Source organism: Mustela putorius, unplaced genomic scaffold (genome assembly GCF_011764305.1).
Source record: "Mustela putorius furo isolate JIRA1106 unplaced genomic scaffold, ASM1176430v1.1 tig00003858_pilon_pilon_pilon, whole genome shotgun sequence".
Taxonomy (NCBI): Eukaryota; Metazoa; Chordata; class Mammalia; order Carnivora; family Mustelidae; genus Mustela; species Mustela putorius.
In genome coordinates, this window is record NW_025422010.1 from 2944367 (window position 1) to 2962513 (window position 18147).

Sequence of the window (18147 nt, forward strand, 5' to 3'; positions counted from 1 at the left end):
TTCCTTTTATAGTCTAAGGTATATATTTTAAGTATGTAACTGTAACCACTCGGCTTTTACTTGGACATCAGAATACATTTTTCACTCTCTGTCATGACAGTGTCTTTCCTCTTTTAGCTAGTGCCTGTTGCTTAGTTTTAAAACCAGTGTTGAGAGAGAACTATGGTTTTTTTTTTTCCAATACTTTTATAGAGATAAGTTACTTACTTTCTCTCAGATTTTGTAGTTGTGAAGGTGTTAAATCCCAATTAAATGTACAAGAAGCCATTGATCTTGTCCCACAGCTCAGTGATGCTATTTTTCCCCCATGCCCAGTCTTTTTTCTCTTGATATTACATTTTGACTAGTTTCTATTGCTATACCTGCTGAGTCACCAGTTTTGGGTTTTTTTTTTTCCTTTCTTTTGGGTATAATCTGTTCCTAACTCCAGCCATTGTATTTTTTTCATCTCTAGAAGTTCAGTTTGAGTAATATCTTCCATTTCTCTTTGTGATGCTCTACTTTCTTTTTCTTGTTATATTTATAATTGTTTTAACATTCTTGTCTATTCTGTCATCTCTAATTTTGGGTCTTTTTTTATTATTGGCTTTCTCCTCATTATGGATTGTATTTTCCTGGTTTTTTTAATATTGGTAGGTTTTGATTAGATGTAAGACATTATGGATTTTACATTACTGAGTGCTAGATTTTTTTTTTTTTTTGTATTAAATATTTTGGGGCTTTTCTCTGGGATGCAATTAAGGTACAGTTCAGTTCTTTCAAAGCTTACTTAATAAACATTTTTGGGGCCCATGTGGCTTTTTTCCCAGCCTTAGAATTTCATTGTGCATGTGCTTCTGATCATTACTCAGCTGAGGACTCGAAGGGAACCTGTTTGCTGATCTCCTCAGCCTTCTGAAGTTCTCTCCTGTCCTGTACTCTGCCCAGCAAATTCTTACTTGACTTTCCGAATTTGAATTCTGTCCGAGACTCAGCCAGGCTTTGTTTGGGTTTCTCTTCTCTACATTGCAGCCTGGAAACTCAAAGCAGTAAGCTGGGGTGGCCAAAGGACTGACCTCCCTGCTCTGTACTGGCCATTGTTAGATATCCAAAAACTTGTTTCACATACATACTGTCTGGATTTTTTTCATTGTTTAAGATCGGAGAGTAGGGGCGCCTGGGTGGCTCAGTGGGTTAAGCCTCTGCCTTTGGCTCAGGTCATGATCTCAGGGTCCTGGGATCTGCCTTCGGCTCAGGTCATTATCTCAGGGTCCTGGGATCGAACCCCATATCGGGCTTTCTGCTCAGCGGGGAGCCTGCTTTCCTCCCTCTCTCTCTGCCTGCCTCTCTGCCTACTTGTGATCTCTGTCAAATAAATAAAGATCGGAGAGTAAATGAGCCTGTGTTCCTTTGTCATAGCTAGGAGCAAAATCCTGTGAAGGTGTTTAGAACTTTAGGAAGTCCTTCAAACCTCAGGTTATTGCCTTATTTTAAGCTGTCTCTTGTTTTATATAACCTACACTTTATTGGTTATTTTTTTCTCCCAATGGAATAGACAGAAATGGTGAGACAAAAGACAATTTGAATTATGTCTTAAATCACTCATGATCCCACCATCCTAGCTTGTTTCATAAATTGCCTCTTCTAGGTAATATTTTAAAGCTTCAGTCTTTTATTTTATTTTGAATCTTACCTTTAGTTACTGGAGTATTCATTCTCAGTTTAATAACTGCACAGTGACCCTTTAAATTAATATTCCATAATGTATTAATCCTTATGTTTGATATTTGATAGTACAGCTTTGTTCTTTTAGGTAGTGCTACAGTATATATCTTCATTTATTGTCTCTATATATGTATTTTAAGACTTTTACTTAGGGCGCCTGGGTGGCTCAGTGGGTTAAGCCACTGCCTTCCGCTCGGGTCGGGTCGTGATCCCAGGACCCTGAGATAAAATCTTAAAAAAAAAAAAAAGACTTTTCTTATTTAATTAACAGAGAGAGAGAGAAAGAGAACACAAGTAGGGGGAGAGGGAGAAGCAGGCTTCCTGCTGGAAGCAAGCCCCAATGTGAGGCCTGATCCCAGGACCCCAGGATCATGACCTGAGCTGAAGGCAGCCGCTTAGCTGACTGAGCCACCCAGGCGCCCTGTCATCGCTATTCTTAGGATGCTCAAAGGGAGAAAGACAGGTGGAATGTTTTATTTATTTCAGTTTGCAGTGAATATTTAGACAGTGTTAGGTATTTATTAGTAAATGTTTATCAAATGATTGAGGTGGAATTTATCTTATAAAGTTCAGTTAGGGTAGGTAGGGGTTCCTGGGTGGCTCAGTAAGCATCTGCCTTCTTCTACTCAGGTCATGATCTCGGTCCTGGGATCAAGCTCTGGATCGGGCTTCCTGCTCAGGAGAAAATCTGCTTTCTCTCCCTCTGCACCTCCACACTACTTGTTCTCTCTCTCTCAAATAAATAAATCTTAAAAAAATAAAAAAATGGGGGAGGAGCCTGGGTGGCTCAGTGGGTTAAGCCTCTACCTTCTGTTCAGGTCATGATCTCAGGGTCCTGGATTGAGCCTGGGATTGAGCTCTGCTCAGCAGGGAGCCTGCTTCCCCCTCTCTCTCTGCCTGCCTCTCTGCCAACTTGTGATTTCTCTCTCCGTCAAATAAATAAATAAAATCTTTTTAAAAAAGTTCAGTAGGGTAAAGTTTTCAGTTACCTTTTTAGGAATAATTTAATACTAGCAAACATTCACTTATGAGAAATTAAAATATGTATTTATGAATTGCTTATTAAATTTAGCCCATATTATCCACATACTAATCACTTCATTTGTTTTGGAGTTATCATTTAATAGAATAGCTTTTTCAGATAAATTTTTATGTTGGAATAATTTTAGGTTTATAGAGAAGATGCATACAGAGTACAGAGGGTTCCCATTGCCCCTACCCATTCTGTTTTTCCTGATGCTGACATCTTACATTGCTGTAGTAAGCTTATGAAAACAAGAAACCACCATTAGTATGTTCTAGCTAAACTCCAGACGTTATTCTGATTTCACTTTTCTGTTCCCAAGATACCACATGCGTTTAGTTGTCATTTTGGCTTCATCTCCTCTGTTCTGGGACTGTTCTGCACCCTTTCTATTCATGACCTTGATGGTTTTAAGGAATACTGCTGAAGTGTTTAGTAGAATGTTCCTCAGTTTGGGTTTATCTGATGTTCTCTTTATTAGCCTGGGGTTACAGGTATTGGGAAGGAATATTACAGAGGTGAATGCCTTTCTTGTCTCCTCCTGTCAGGGGATTGGCAGTATTCACTTGTTATCAGTTAAGGGTATAAACTGTTATCTCCTGGTTGAGGTGGTATCTGTCAGATTTCTCCACTGTAAAGTTACTATTTCTCCCATATCTAATTCTAGTCTAGTCTTACACCTCCAGCCTCAACCCCAGCATGTCCCTTCCCATATCCTACATCCCATTACCCCGGGTTCCTTTAGGCCTCTGCACCTTCGCACATGCTTTGCTTGAAAAGCACTCTCGCTCATCCCCCTAGCTAGCTCTAAGGAACCTTTTCTTTCCCTCCACCTGGTGCCCCAGCCTCCGACCACCCACTACTTTCATAACACCCTGTGCCTCTCAGTTGTTCACCTGGATTTGCTAGTTGTTCTCCTCCTCCTTGCCTTCTTTAAAAAACAGTCAGCTGTACTTTTTCCACTGCTGTCGCCATTCTCCTCCATTTACTTACACCCACATTACCACACATAAATTCAGTCACTGCTTTGCAGTTTTTACCTTCCTTAGCCTCTCCTATTTGGAACTCTTTCCGTCCTTGGCTTCTGAAACACCACCTTCTCCTGGTTCTTGGATGTGGTTTAGCATGTGGTTTTGGTGTTGGACAACAAGGGTTTTCATTCCATTATTACTTATACTACTTTCTCTCTTCAGCCATTTCCTCTTCCTCTGACTGTTTCTGAATTCTGACCTCAGATCCCTTTTCATAACATCAACTCTCCTCAGCTGTGCTGCCCAGTTGGCTTTTTTTTTCTTTCTTTCTTTCCTTCTTCTTCTTCTTTTTTTTTTTTTTTTTTTTTTTTTTTTTTTTTTTTTTAGATTGATTTATTTGAGAGAGAGCACAGTTGTGTGTGTGTGAGTGGGGGAAGGGGCAGAGAGGGAGAGAGAAAATCTCAAGCAGATTCCCTGGTAAACATGGAGCTGGATGCGGGGCTCGATCTCACAATCCTAAGATTATGACCTGAGCTGAAACCCGGAGTCAGATGCTTAACCCACTGGGCAACTCAGGTGCCTCTACCTGGTTGGCTTCTTTTAAAGATTCCTATATCTTATTCTCAACTTTGATCTCTCCTTAATGCTCTTGGAAGAAGAGAATCTTCACTTCCTCCATCTTTATCACCCACAAGCATCCTTAGATCTTTAAAATCAGGAAGTTAAAGACGGCTCTTGTCTTTCCCAGCCCCCACATCTTCATTTTGTACTTCTCAAACCCAGCTCTAATGTGTGCAAGGCCTGAGTCAAGAATGCAAGTGGGAAAAAAAGAACAATACAAATGGAGCCGCATGTACCATATACATCAAATTAAGAAACCTTAAATATAGTCTCTCCTCCTATCACACAGATAAACCCTTTTAAAGACCTGTAAGATCAGCTTCAAATTGGGGTTCTTGCGTGGCTCAGTCAGTTAAGCGACTACCTTCCACTCAGGTGATGATCTCAGGGTCCAGGGATGGAGCCCAGCGTTGGGCTCTCTGCTCAGTATGGAGTCTGCTTCCCCTCTGCCCTCTGCCACTTCCCCTACTCTTGCCCATGCTCTCTCAAATAAATAAAATCTTAAAAAAAAAAAAAAAAAAAAGATGAGCTTCAAATGGAAAATTCTTGGGCTTCTTGGAAGTTCGGTGTCAGCAGTTCCAGAGCCCAGACCCATGCCTTTGCCATGAGCTTGAGCTGATGTGTGTCTCATAAGCGGGATACCCAGCTTGACATGACAGTGCAGGTGCAGTGCACACCCTGCAAACAGCTACCCTTTGGCCACTCTGTGATATAAAAACTGGAGGACCATTCTCCTCTCAGCAGAGCTGCTGTGTAAGAGACTTGCACAGCCTTTGATGCAGACTCAGGCAGTAGGGAATTTTGGGGCTCCTGATGAGCATGTTCTTCAGACCCTGTAAATACCTCCTTGTGAAGAGGGGCCCAGCTAGGTGAGGCCAGTGGTCCCCATAGATGTTCTGCTTGTTTACCTATCCATGTGTTAACTCTTGTGTTTCTTGGTGCCCTTGCGCCTCTTTCAGAAGCCTGCTCATCCTTCAGGGTATGGTTTCTATAGGTCTCATCGTCTTTTAATCCTCTCCTAAGACCCTTGTTTGGACTTAATCCAAATCCAGCTTTGCCTTTTCTTTCAGAAGTGCTTTACTATGTTAAAGGCAGTGTATGTTGTCTGTTCCTGTTGCACGTTTCTTAGCTTCTTCAGGGCAGGATCGTTACTTGTTTTTGTCACCAACCCTAACATGAAGTCTCACAAATGGGAAGTACTTGACAAGTGCAGCTTGAGTCCACCACAGCTCTGGTGTCACTCTCGTGTTGTTGTGGTAACCCTATCAAAACAGGAAATGAAGTTAGTTTAGCATGACTTGTTCATAATTGACTCATGCTGGTTCCCTTTTCTTCCCTAAGTGATCACAAAACATCTGTTAAATAACCTACTCCAGAATTTTGTGGGCTTCTACTTCCACATTTACTGATTAGATATGTTTCTGGAATCTGTTCCCATCCACCCTGTCCCAGAAATTGACCACATATCCAGGGAGCCTTGGTTCCTTTTTTTAGGAACTTCTCTCTTGAGAAACAATTGATAAACAATATACTACACATATTTAAAGTGTACAGTTTATATTTTGACATATTATACACCCATGAATCTATCAACACAACCAAGATAAGGAATGTATTCATCACCTCCAAAGTTACTGGGTCTCTATTTGTGTAGTCTTTCTATCCCACCAGCCTCCCTCCTCACCAGCCCCAAGCAACCCAAAAATCTGCTTTCTGTCCCCAAAGATGAGTTTGTGTTTTCTATGAATGGAAGTACTTTTCTGGTAGTCAGGCTTTACTCAAAATAATTATTTTGAGATTCCTCTGTGGTGTTTATATCAAGTCCATTCCCTTTTATTGCTGAATAGCAGGAATTTGTTTTAAATATTGAGTATGCTAACCTCCAGCCTTAGACCTATACCTTCCCCACGATTTATGGATCTCAGGATTTATCTGGAAATTGAGGCTACATTTATGTGAGATGACTGGCTATCAGTAGCTTGAATTCCTCAAGAGCAGAGTAATGTTGGGGTACCTGGGTGGTTCAGTCATTAAGTGCCTGCCTTCGGCTCAGATTATGATCCCAGGGTCCTGGGATTGAGCCCCATATTGGGCTCTCTGCTTGGAGGAAAGCCTGCTTCTCCCTCTCCCACTCCCCCTGCTTGTGTTCCTTCTGTCTCTCTGTCAGTTAAGTAAATAAAATCTTAAAACAGGGACGCCTTGGTGGCTCAGTGGGTTAAGCCTCTGCCTTCAGCTCAGGTCATGGTCTTGGGGTCCTGGGATCTAGCCCTGCATCGGGCTCTCTGCTCAGTGGGGAGCTTGCTTCCTCCTCTCTCTCTCTCTGCCTACTTAAGATCTCCCTCTGTCAAATAAATAAATTATTTTTAAAAAATTTTTTTAATTTATTAAAGATAGAGTACACTATTCTCTCAGGTGGGAACAAAGTTAAGTAAAGATATTTTGCACCTCTTTCCAATAATTTTTCAAGTATTTTTGTATTGGTCAGGAATTTCAAAATAATTGTGCTTCCTCTTTTAAAGATTCCAGTATTCCACTGGTATCTCTTCTGTACATTTTTTCCCCTAATTAAAAAGTTGTGGGACTTTTTTGTTTTGTTTTTTTTGAAGAGGTTCACATGGCTCTTCAATTAAGAGGTATACAGTAAAGGGTTTTGCACTCCTTTCTGCCCTACTCCAGCCTGGCTGTCTGTGCCTGCACCACTGATCCTTTCTTTTCTTTTCTTAAGATTTTATTTATTTATTTGACAGACAGAGATCACAAGTAGGCAGAGAGGCAGGCAGACAGTGAGAGGGGGAAGCAGGCTCCCTGCAGAGCAGAGAACCCCATGTGGGGGCCTGATCCCAGGACCCTGGGATCACAACCCTAGCCGAAGGCAGAGACTTTAACCCACTGAGCCACCCAGGCGCCCCGATCCTTTATTTTCTTGTGTATCCTTCCAGACTTCCTTTATGCAAACACAGGCAAATATTAATATATTAATATATATCTTTTATTATTTACTAGAAAAAGATAGCATGTTATTCACTGCTGGACCTTGCTTTTTTTCCACTTAACAATCTCGAAGATCTTTCTATTCACTCTTTCTCAGCTGCAGAGTTTTTCACTTTATGAATAATGACTTCCCTGTTGTTAGATGCTTTTTTAAATTTAACGTTTTATTTTGAGATGGTTGTAGAATCACATACAGTTGTAAGAAATAATACAGAAAGGGTCACTTTGGTGGCTCAGTTGGTTATGCTACTGCCTTCAGCTTGGGTCATGATCCTGGAGTCCCAGGATTGAGTCCCGCATCAGGCTCCCTGCTTAGTAGGGAGTCTGCCTTTCCCTCTGACCCTACCCCCAATTCTCTCTCTCTCAAATAAATTAAATCTTAGGAGGAAAAAAAAAAAAAAGAAATGATACAGAGAAATCCCAGTTTCCCTTGCTGGTAACATCTTGTGTTACAATCATACATTACAGTATACATTACAACACAATACCATAGCTGGGAGATTGGCATTGATACACTCTAGAACTCATTCATATGTCACTAATTTTAAAATGTGCACTCATTTCTGTGTATTTTCTTTGCAATTTTATCACATATGTAGGTTCATAAACCACAAATTTTTTTTTTTTTTTTTGACAGATTGAGAGAGAGCACATGTAAGTAGAGTGGCATACAGAAGGAGAGTGAGTAGAAGGCTCTCCACCAAGCAGGAAGCCACACAGGGCTCAGTCCCAGGACCCCGGGATCGTGACCTGAGCCGAAGGGATACACTTAGCTGACTGAGGCACCCAGGTGCCCCTAAACCACTATCACTCTTTTTGACATCTTGAAATGTTTAATTTTTTCCTTGTTATCATGTCTCTTTTTTCCCCTTAAATTTGTTTCTAGTTTTTTTAATTTTAGTTTTTTAAAAGATTTTATGTATTTATTTGACAGAGACACAGCAAGAGAGGGAACACAAGGGGAGTGGGAGCGGAAGAAGCAGCCTTCTTGAGGAGCAGGGAGCCGGATGTGGGGCTCTGTTCCAGGACCCTGGGATCATGACTCAAGCCAAAGGCAGCTGCTTAACGACTCAACCACCCAGGCACCCCTGATTTTTTTATTTTTAAGTAGGCTTCATGCTCAGCATGAAGCCCAGTGCAGGGCTTAAACTCACAACCCTGAGATCAAGACCTGAGCTGAAATCAAGAGTTGGACATTTGACTAACTGAGCCACTCTGGCACCCCTTAAAATTTTTTTAATTGAAATATAATTGACAGTATTCTGTTCTGTATTCAATTCTTCTCTCTCTTTTTCTTCTTCTTCTTCTTCTTTTTTTTTTTTTTTTAAGATTTTATTTATTTGAGGGATGCCTGGGCGGCTCAGAGGGTTGAAGCCTCTACCTTCGGCTCGGGTCATGATCCCAGGGTCCTGGGATCAAGCCCCGCATCGGGCTCCATGCTTGGCGGGGAGCCTGCTCCCCTTCCTCTCTTTGCCTGCCTCTCTGCCTACTTGTGATTTCTGTCTGTCAAATAAATAAATAAAAATCTTTTAAAAAATTAATTTAAAAAGAAAAGATTTTATTTATTTGAGAGAGAGCATGTGGATGAGTGAGAGGAGGGGCAGAGGGAGGGGGGAATGCCAGGACGACCTGAGCCAAAGTCAGATGCGTAACCACCCAGGTGCCCAACAGTACTCGATTTCATGTATACACTGTAGTGATGTAACATTTGTATACATTGCTAACTGATTACCACAATAGTTCTGGTTACCATGTGTTAACCATGCAAAATTCATACAGTATTATTAACTGTATTCCCCATGTTATACATCACATCACCATGACATTTATTTTAAAACTGAAAGTTTGTATCTTTTTATTCCCTTCACCCATTTCACCCTGCCCCCAACCCCTTCCCTTCTGACAACTACTACTCAGTATCTATGAGTCTAGGTTTTATTTTATTTTGTTGTTTAGATTCCACTTAAAGGTGAAATGTGTGTATATACATATGTACATATATATTCATAACACACACATATATCCCACATCTTTATCCATTCTTCAGCAGACACTTAGGTTATTTCCCTGTCTTCACTATTGTAAATAATGCTGCACTGAAGAATGGTTGCACATATTTTTCTGAATTAGTGTTTTCATTTTCTTTAGGTAGATACCTAGAATGAAATTACTGGATTGTATGATAGTTCTATTTTTAATTTTTTGAGGTCCCTTCATACCGTTTTCCATAGTGGTCATACCCCCCCCCCTTTTTAAAGATTTTATTTATCTGTCAGAGAGATAGAGCACAAGCGGGGGGAGTGACAGGCAGAGGGAGAAGAAGCCTCCCCTTCTGAGCAAGGAGCCCTATGCGGGACTCCATCCCAGGAGCCTGGGATCATGACCTGAGCCAAGATCAAGATGCATAACTGACTGAGCCACCCAGGTGCCTCTGTCTTTAGTTTTAGTTTTAGTTCTTTTTCATCATCAGTTTTTATTTACTGTTAAAGTTTATTTGCCTTATAGAGATGAGTTAGGAAGATTCTCCCTTTTTGTTTTTTAAAGATTTTATTTATTTGAGAGAGACAGAGAGCACAAGCAGGGGGAAGGGGAGAGAGAGGAGCAGACTCCTTGCTGAGCAGGGAGCCCAGTGTGGGGCTTGATCCCAGAACCGGGAGATCATGACCTGAACTGAAGGCAGATGCTTAACTGATGAACCCACCTGGGCACCCTAAGATTTTCCTTTCCTTAATATTGAACAACTTACTTAAATTTTTGATTTTGAAAAGAGCAAGTTTATCAGTTCAAAGAAAAAATTTGAATATCTAAAATCAACTCATCCAAAGACAGTATAATCACATACTGATTGAGGTCCTAAACTGTACCCATAAATTGTTTACAGAGGCACATTTCAAGTAAAAGTTGTAGCATGGTATCAGTTGTGGGGGGAGATGGAGGTGAGCAAAGATTAAATTCTTAGAGGAAAGAAAAAAAAGAGTTGGTAATGCCAGAGTGATTTTAAAACAAAAGCTAACACCAAAAAGTCTATGATAAGATATAGCAAAATAGAATATAGAAAACGAAACTGAGAAATCCAAGGAAAAATGAGTAAATATAGAGTTGTTATGGAAGAATATGGAAAAGAGTTTTAATTTCCAAAAAGAGTATTTGTGACCAGTTCTATGACAGATTATATAAAACAAAAAGGAGCTAGAAAACCGATAGGAAATGACCCAACTCCATGGACAGAGTCGTGTCTTCTTTTCAAGTGGGAACCAATGAGGAGGATCTCATGCCTTCTCCCTTAAAAGGGATCAGTTGGTTATTTTATCAACTAGTGTTGATACAGTTGCTGGGGCATGTTAACCATAAGCCCCTCCCCCCAACAGTCGTGCTCAGAAGCAAATTTTATGGCCATGTTTAACTGCCCTGCTTCAGTAAAATAAGAAATTTATAATGTTGAGTTTAAACCAATATTTTAACCTGTAAATTCTCTTTTGGTGGACTCATGCTCTATGATTTTAATTACCCAAAATGAGTTTTAATTTCTAAAAATATTCATTATCATTATCAAATTGGATTGTTTGAATGACATATCCCTCTGCCTGCTGAGCTAAAAATCAGTGGTTTAGGCCCTCATGCAACAAACCAAAGATTTGAGTAGTGATTCTTTTATTTAAGGAAATATATTTCATATCAAAGTATCAAGGGCACCTAAGTGCAATATATTAACAGTAGTGTGGGAGAATTGAGGTAAATAAAAGTAAAGTGCCTCCTACAGCATTGTTCTACAGCATTGCATCAGTAATTCTCAGAATAAGCAGACTGACAAATACCATACAGAAGCACAAATTTGAGAAAAAAAACTTTCAATTTTACTGTTTTGTATTTCTAGCACTTGAGGAAACAAGCAATGTTTTATTGCCTGTCAGTGTTATTGCACTGCTTCAGTTCAGTGGTCCAGGTATTGATACTTATTAAAATGGAAAGCTCTTATAGAAAAGATTAAATAGAGTACTGATCATAAAGAGAGTGGTAACATTCAAGATTAAAATGCATTACAGTGGGGCCCCTGGGTGGCTCAGTTGGTTGAGCATCCAGCTCTTGGTTTCGGTTCAGGTCGTGATCCTCAGGGTCATGGAATTAAGCCCCGCACCAGGTTCCACGCTCACTGGGGAGTGTACTTCAAGATTCTCTTCCTCTGCCTCTCCCCCCAACTCACTCACTCTAAAATACATAAAACCATCACAAAATTGAAGGCATAATTATTATTGCTTCTACCTGAATTCTGTTAAGTCAGACCTTGAAGTCAGTTTGGAAAGAACTGAGCCGGCCCTGTGTGATAGCTATGGAACTTTTTTTTTTTTTTAAAGTTTATTTTTTTAGTAATCTCTATACCCAATGTGGGTCTCCAACTCATGACCCTGAGATAGTCCGTCACATGCTCTGCCGAGCCAGCCAGATGCCCTTAGAACTCTTTTTTTGAAGAATATGTTACAGGTTTTGTTGTAAGATTACCCAAATATTGGGATGCCTGGGTGGCTCAGTTGGTTAGGCTGCTGCCTTCGGCTCAGGTCATGATCCCAGGGTCCTGGGATCAAGTCCCACATCGGGCTCTCTGCTCAGTGGGGAGCCTGCTTCTCTCTCTGCCACTTTCCCTGCTTGTGCTCTCTCTCTGACAAATAAAACAAAGTCTTTGCGGGGGGGGGGGGCTGGGAGATTACCCTAATATTTTGGTTAAGTGCTTTGAAGAAAAAAAAAGTAAGAGCCACTCTGGAAAGCAGTATGGAGATTCCTCAAAAAGTTAAAAATAGAATTACCACGTGATCCAGTAATTCCACTACTATTTACCTAAAGAATATGAAAACACTAATTCAAGGACATATGTACTCCTATGTTTATAGCAGTATTTTTTATAATAGCCAACCTACAGAAGCAACCCAGTTGTCCCTCAGTAGTAGGTAAGTGGATGACAATGTGTGTATATACAATGGAGTATTAGTCGAGTAGCCTTTAAAAAAGAGTAAAATCTTGTTATTTGCAGTGACATGGATGGATCTAGAGGATATTATGCTAAGTGAAATAAGAGAAGACTTGGGGCGCTTGGGTGGCTCAGTGGTTAAAGCCTCTGCCTGCAGCTCAGGTCATGATCCCAGAATCCTGGGATCGAGCCCCACATCGGGCTCTCTGCTCAGCAGGGAGCCTGCCTCCCTCTCTTTCTGCCTGCCTCTCTGCTTGCTTGTGATCTCTCTCTGTCAAATAAATAAAATATTTTTTAAAAATAGGAGAAGACAAATTCTGTATGATTCAATTCATATGTGGAATTTAAGGTACAAAAGAAGTGAACAAAGAAAAAAGGCAAAAAAATAAACTCTTTCTTCTTACTCCCTCCCCACCCCAACCCTGACACTCTTAAATATAGAAAACAAATGTTATCAGAGAGGAGGTGGCTGGGGGGGGACGGATGAAATAGGTGAAAGGGCACTTATCATGTAGAATTGTTGAAGCATAATCAGGTGTTGTACACCTGAAACTAACATAAACTGTTCATTACTTATACTGGAATTTAAAAAAAAAAAATTTTTTTTCAAAAAGGAAGGCCTAGGATGGGGCACAGAAACTAGCTTTTTAAAAATTTTTAAAATATTTATTTATTTGAGGGAAAGATAGAGTGGGGGTGGGGGGAGAGAGACTCTCAGGTGGACTCCCCACTGAGCACACCAGTGGCTGCAGGGCTCAATCTCACAACTCCGAGATCGTGGCCTGAGCCAAAATGAAGAGTCAGATGCTTTACCAACTGAGCAACCCAGGTGCCCCGAAACTAGCACTTTTAACAAGAATGTCAGGTGATCCTTATGCAAGGGTCTGGAGACCACAGTTTGAGTAGCACTTTAGTTAAGTGATGGGACTCATCCACTGGTGGCAGCCTGTCAGTGCAGCATGTACCCAGATAGAGTGAGATGGAAGGACAGCTTCCTGAGAAGAGGACATAAACCTAAGGTACTTTGGAAAAAGAAGGCCTAGGGATATTAGTCCTTTGGGTAAATGAATTATTCTTTCTATATCTAAGGGAATCTTACCTGAGCAATGTACATAAAAACATTGCTGTCCTCTACTTTTTAAAGATATTGTGAAGACAAAATGTAATTAGGTATATGAAAAGAACTTTGAAGGGCAAGATGTTTTTTTTTTTAATGTGTTACAGTAGGTTTCAAAACCATGCACTATCTTACCAGTACTATCTTAAAATGTGATTTTTTTCCCCCTATAGCTTTTGTGTTTTATGGTTAAAACCCACCTTAATACACATAGAACCACCATTTTTCTTCAAGAATAATGTGCTTATCATTTATATGACGTCAGTCCTGGCACTATATGAGCCTACATTAATTTGTTACTTAAAACAGTTAGGGACGCCTGGGTGGCTCAGTGGGTTAAAGCCTCTGCCTTTGGCTCAGGTCATGATCCCAGGGTGCTGGGATCCAGCCCCACATTGGGCTCTCTGCTCAGCAGGGAGCCTGCTTCCCTTTCTCTCTGCCTCCTTGTGATCTCTGTCAAATAAATAAGAAAAATCTTTTTTTTTTTTTTAAAGATTTTATTTATTTATTTGACAGAGAGAAATCACAAGTAGATGGAGAGGCAGGCAGAGAGAGAGAGAGAGAGGGAAGCAGGCTCCCTGCTGAGCAGAGAGCCCGATGCGGGACTCGATCCCAGGACCCTGAGATCATGACCTGAGCCGAAGGCAGCGGCTTAACCCACTGAGCCACCCAGGCGCCCCAAGAAAAATCTTTAAAAAAAAAAAAAAGCTGTTAAAAAAGAAGAAAGAGTCATGTCATTTTGCAATTAAGACAAAGTAGATTCAAGCAATGAAGGCGTCCTCTTGGGTCCATTTTTGTTGGGGCTGAAAATGTAGTTGATGGTCATTTGAATGTTGCTGCTGAGTCAGAGGAATCTGATACAATAGGAAGTTGTTTTGGAGACAAATGATTACTCTCACCAAAATGCAGTTGCTGTTAAAAACTGGGAAAATGTTTTGTGTATGGGTGTATGGCATAAACCATGTTCGGGGGCTCATGACAGTGGGCATCTACATGTTTATCGGGGCTGGGCTCTGTGTTAAGTTTGAGATTGAGTATGTTTTGCATTGTGCCAGCTACATCCTTCCTAGCTTGTGGCTTTTTTGTGGATAATATACATGCTACCTTCACCTGTATGAAACAAGTATTTACCCAGAGTGCTAAACATTTAATACTTTACCGATTTTTATTCTTTCTGCCAAGATGTTCCTAAACTATTTTAAATGCCATCTTTCCCCTCCCCCTCCTTTTTGTTTTTGTTGTTGTTTTTTTTTTTTAGCTCTGCTTATGATAATGTCAACAAAGTTCGAGTAGCTATCAAGAAAATCAGTCCTTTTGAACACCAGACCTACTGCCAGAGAACCCTGAGGGAGATAAAAATCTTACTGCGCTTCAGACATGAGAACATCATTGGAATCAATGACATTATTCGAGCACCAACCATTGAGCAAATGAAAGATGTGTATCCTTTTCAGACAGCTGCCTCCACTGATTGATCACCTTATTGAAGAAATGTAACTTGAAATACCTGGATTTATCAGAGTAAAGGAAAAGTATATAAACCACATTAAAGGGAAAATTGTAATCTGCTTGCTATTAGACTTGTATAATTTTTTTCTTTGATTCATTTTTATGAGTTGTCAGTAACTCTTTTTAGTGTCTTTTAGAACCTGTATTTTTACTGTCCATTATTTACTGTCCATTCCAGTAAAGATTTTGGTTAAGTATAGTTATGGAAAATCTTAACACCATTTCCAGTCATGTTTTTTCCATTCTAGATATTGTTTGTTGAGGTAAAAAGAGCGGGAATGAATAGTAGAGTAAGAAGGAGGTTGTGCTGGATATCACCTGGTCAAATCCAGACTGTCCTGATCTTAGACAATGTCATTTACCTTTAGGTCTGTTTTCTCATTATTAAGGTACTAGCCTAGCCTTCATGGTCTTTAAATTTGACTCAGCTCTGAAATTACGTTATTAACTATCAGCAGCATTTAGAAATCTGGTCCAGAGAATGCTCCGTGGTTAAAGACTGCATTTGAAAGATAGAAGCATTAAGTATCTGAAGAGAGTCTGCCAGAGAAAAGTTACTATTCAGGCTAGTACAGCATTCCTACCAGTTTTCCCAGTTTGCTTTTTGCCCAGCTGGGGACAGGCAGCTCACTGTCTCTAGGCAGCCCCCCCCCTTTTTTTTTTGAGATTTTATTTATTTATTTGGCAGAGACATAGCGAGAGAGGGAACACAGCAGAGGGGGTGGGAGACAGAGAAGCAGGCCTCCTATAGAGTAGGGAGCTGGATGCGGGGCTTGATCCCAGGACCCTGTGATCACGACCTGAGCCGAAGGCAGACGCTTAATGACTGAGCCACCCAGGTGCCCCAGCCCTTTCCATTTTTTTAAACAGCTCTGTTATCAAGTTGTAGTGTTAAGTGAAATGCCTCCTGCTACCACCTGTTGTCCTCCTTTACCTTTTACTAGGAAAATCAAGTCTGTTTCAAGATGACAAGTTTTCAAATTCTGTTTCCTCTGAATCCCATACTGTGTCTCATCTAACATAAATCTGTAGGGGACATACAATAATATTTACACAGAAATGAATAAGAGATACACAGAAATACTGCTAATGAAATAATAATCGGGTGAAGTTAAAGCTAAAGAGTTCTAGAATGTAATTTCTGTAAGAAAGAAATCATCCACAGATAAAATTCTAGGTGGCTTAGATATGTGGGTAGGCAAGAAAGCAAGAGGAGTAAAGGCAGCGTGAGCCCCTTAGCATGACTTCCCAATGCTCTCATTTATTTAAGATCTTAACCTTAATTAAGAGTCAAGCACATAGGGCACCTGGGTGGCTCAGTGGGATAAGCCGCTGCCTTCGGCTCAGGTCATGATCTCAGGGTCCTGGGATCGAGTTCCGCGTCAGGCTCTCTGCTCAGCAGGGGGCCTGCTTCCCTTCCTCTCTCTCTGCCAAATAAATAAAATCTAAAAAAAAAAAAAGAGTCAAGCACTTAGAAGGCTGCATTTAGTAGTAGTGTGTTCTAGGTCTGTGTTTCCGAAGGTTTTATTCTTCAGGAGAAGGAGGGGGGACAAGAAGGGAGGTAAAAGAACAGTGACATTAGAAGTTGTTGCTGGATTGCACTATTGGGTATTTACCCTAAAGATACAAACATAGTGATCCAAAGGGGCACGTGTACTCGAATGTTTATAGCAGCAATGTCCACAATAGCCAAACTATGGAAAGAACCTAGATGTCCATCAACAGATGAATGGATCAAGAAGATGTGGTATATATACACAATGGAATACTATGCAGCCATCAAAAGAAATGAAATCTTGCCATTTGCGACAACATGGATGGAACTAGAGCGTATCATGCTTAGCGAAATAAGTCAGGCGGAGAAAGACAACTATCATATGATCTCCTTGATATGAGGAAGTGGTGTTGCAACATGGGGGCTTAAGTGGGTACGAGAAGAATAAATGAAAGAAGATGGGATTGGGAGGGAGACAAACCATAAGTGACTCTTAATCTCACAAAACAAACTGAGGGTTGCTGGGGGGAGGGGGTTTGGGAGAAGGGGGTGGTATTGTGGACATTGGGGAGGGTATGTGCTTTGGTGAGTGCTGTGAAGTGTGTAAACCTGGTGATTCACAGACCTGTACCCCTGGGGATAAAAATATATGTTTATAAAAAATAAAAAATTATATTAAAAAAAAAAAAAAGAAGTTGTTGCTGGGCCAAAGAGAAGAGGGGAGTGTATGATGCCGGCTGGCCACCCTTGGAGAGGGTTTGTTGACAATGGACTAGGATGAAAGATTATCCAGTATTTGTATTAACAGCCTGTCTCATCTCAGTCTAGGCCTGTTATTGATCATATCAGGCAGATATTAATGGCTATTTTTTCCACAGGACTTAAGAAGGTTAACTATTTCAGATTCCTTCCATAGAGGTAAATCAGATTTTCATCAGTTTCTCATTTTCCTTGCAGGCCTCATGATATAATAATGGATTGTTTGGGGAGAAGGTTCGTTTTGATTTCAGTGTGCTTTGCTAAGTGTAACCAGATAATTTGCTCTGTTACCTTAACCTGTCTAAACAGATATATAGTACAGGACCTCATGGAAACAGATCTCTACAAGCTCTTGAAGACGCAACACCTCAGCAACGACCATATCTGCTATTTTCTTTACCAGATCCTCAGAGGGTTAAAATATATCCATTCAGCTAATGTACTGCATCGTGACCTCAAACCTTCCAACCTGCTGCTCAACACCACCTGCGATCTCAAGGTCAGCCGGTTGTTTACTCTTAGGGTGATACATGTTGAGGGGAAAAAACAGTCCTCCTTCACTGGGCTTAAACCATTTTTATGTACCCCCCCCCCACACACACACAAGTAAAAAGCGCTAGGTCTCTTCTCCATCCAGTTCTACCATCTAGAGGTAACCACTATAACATATTGGTATATTTTCTTCCAGAGTTCTTGCTGTTTTCTTACATACATGTGTACATTTATGCTTACATGTATGAAAGCAGGATCATGTGCATTATGTATAAGTTAAAAAATCATTTCATTGGTAACCTTTTTCTTCAATAAGTTTTATACAAAGAATACTCAGAAAACAACTGAAAACTTAGCCTTTATGACTTTAGTAGTTAGGATGTTCCCAATTGATGTGAAAAACCCTAGATCCTTAAAGTCCTCAGAGTTCTCATAAAAATGGGCAGCATTTGGGACACCTGGGTGATCTCAGGGTCCTGGGATCAATTCCCACATCAGGCTCCT

The 18147-nt window shown here is 40.5% G+C and overlaps 1 protein-coding gene across 1 annotated transcript in view; it reads left to right on the forward strand.

Moving 5' to 3' along the window:
• The window catches only part of MAPK1 (mitogen-activated protein kinase 1), a 105752-nt gene that overhangs the window by 44593 nt on the left and 43012 nt on the right, over window positions 1-18147 (forward strand). Inside the window, exons 2-3 of the mRNA XM_004742524.3 lie at window positions 14647-14829; window positions 17461-17650. Of these exons, the coding sequence (XP_004742581.2) occupies window positions 14647-14829; window positions 17461-17650 (373 nt within the window). The remainder of the gene's footprint in view (window positions 1-14646; window positions 14830-17460; window positions 17651-18147) is intronic.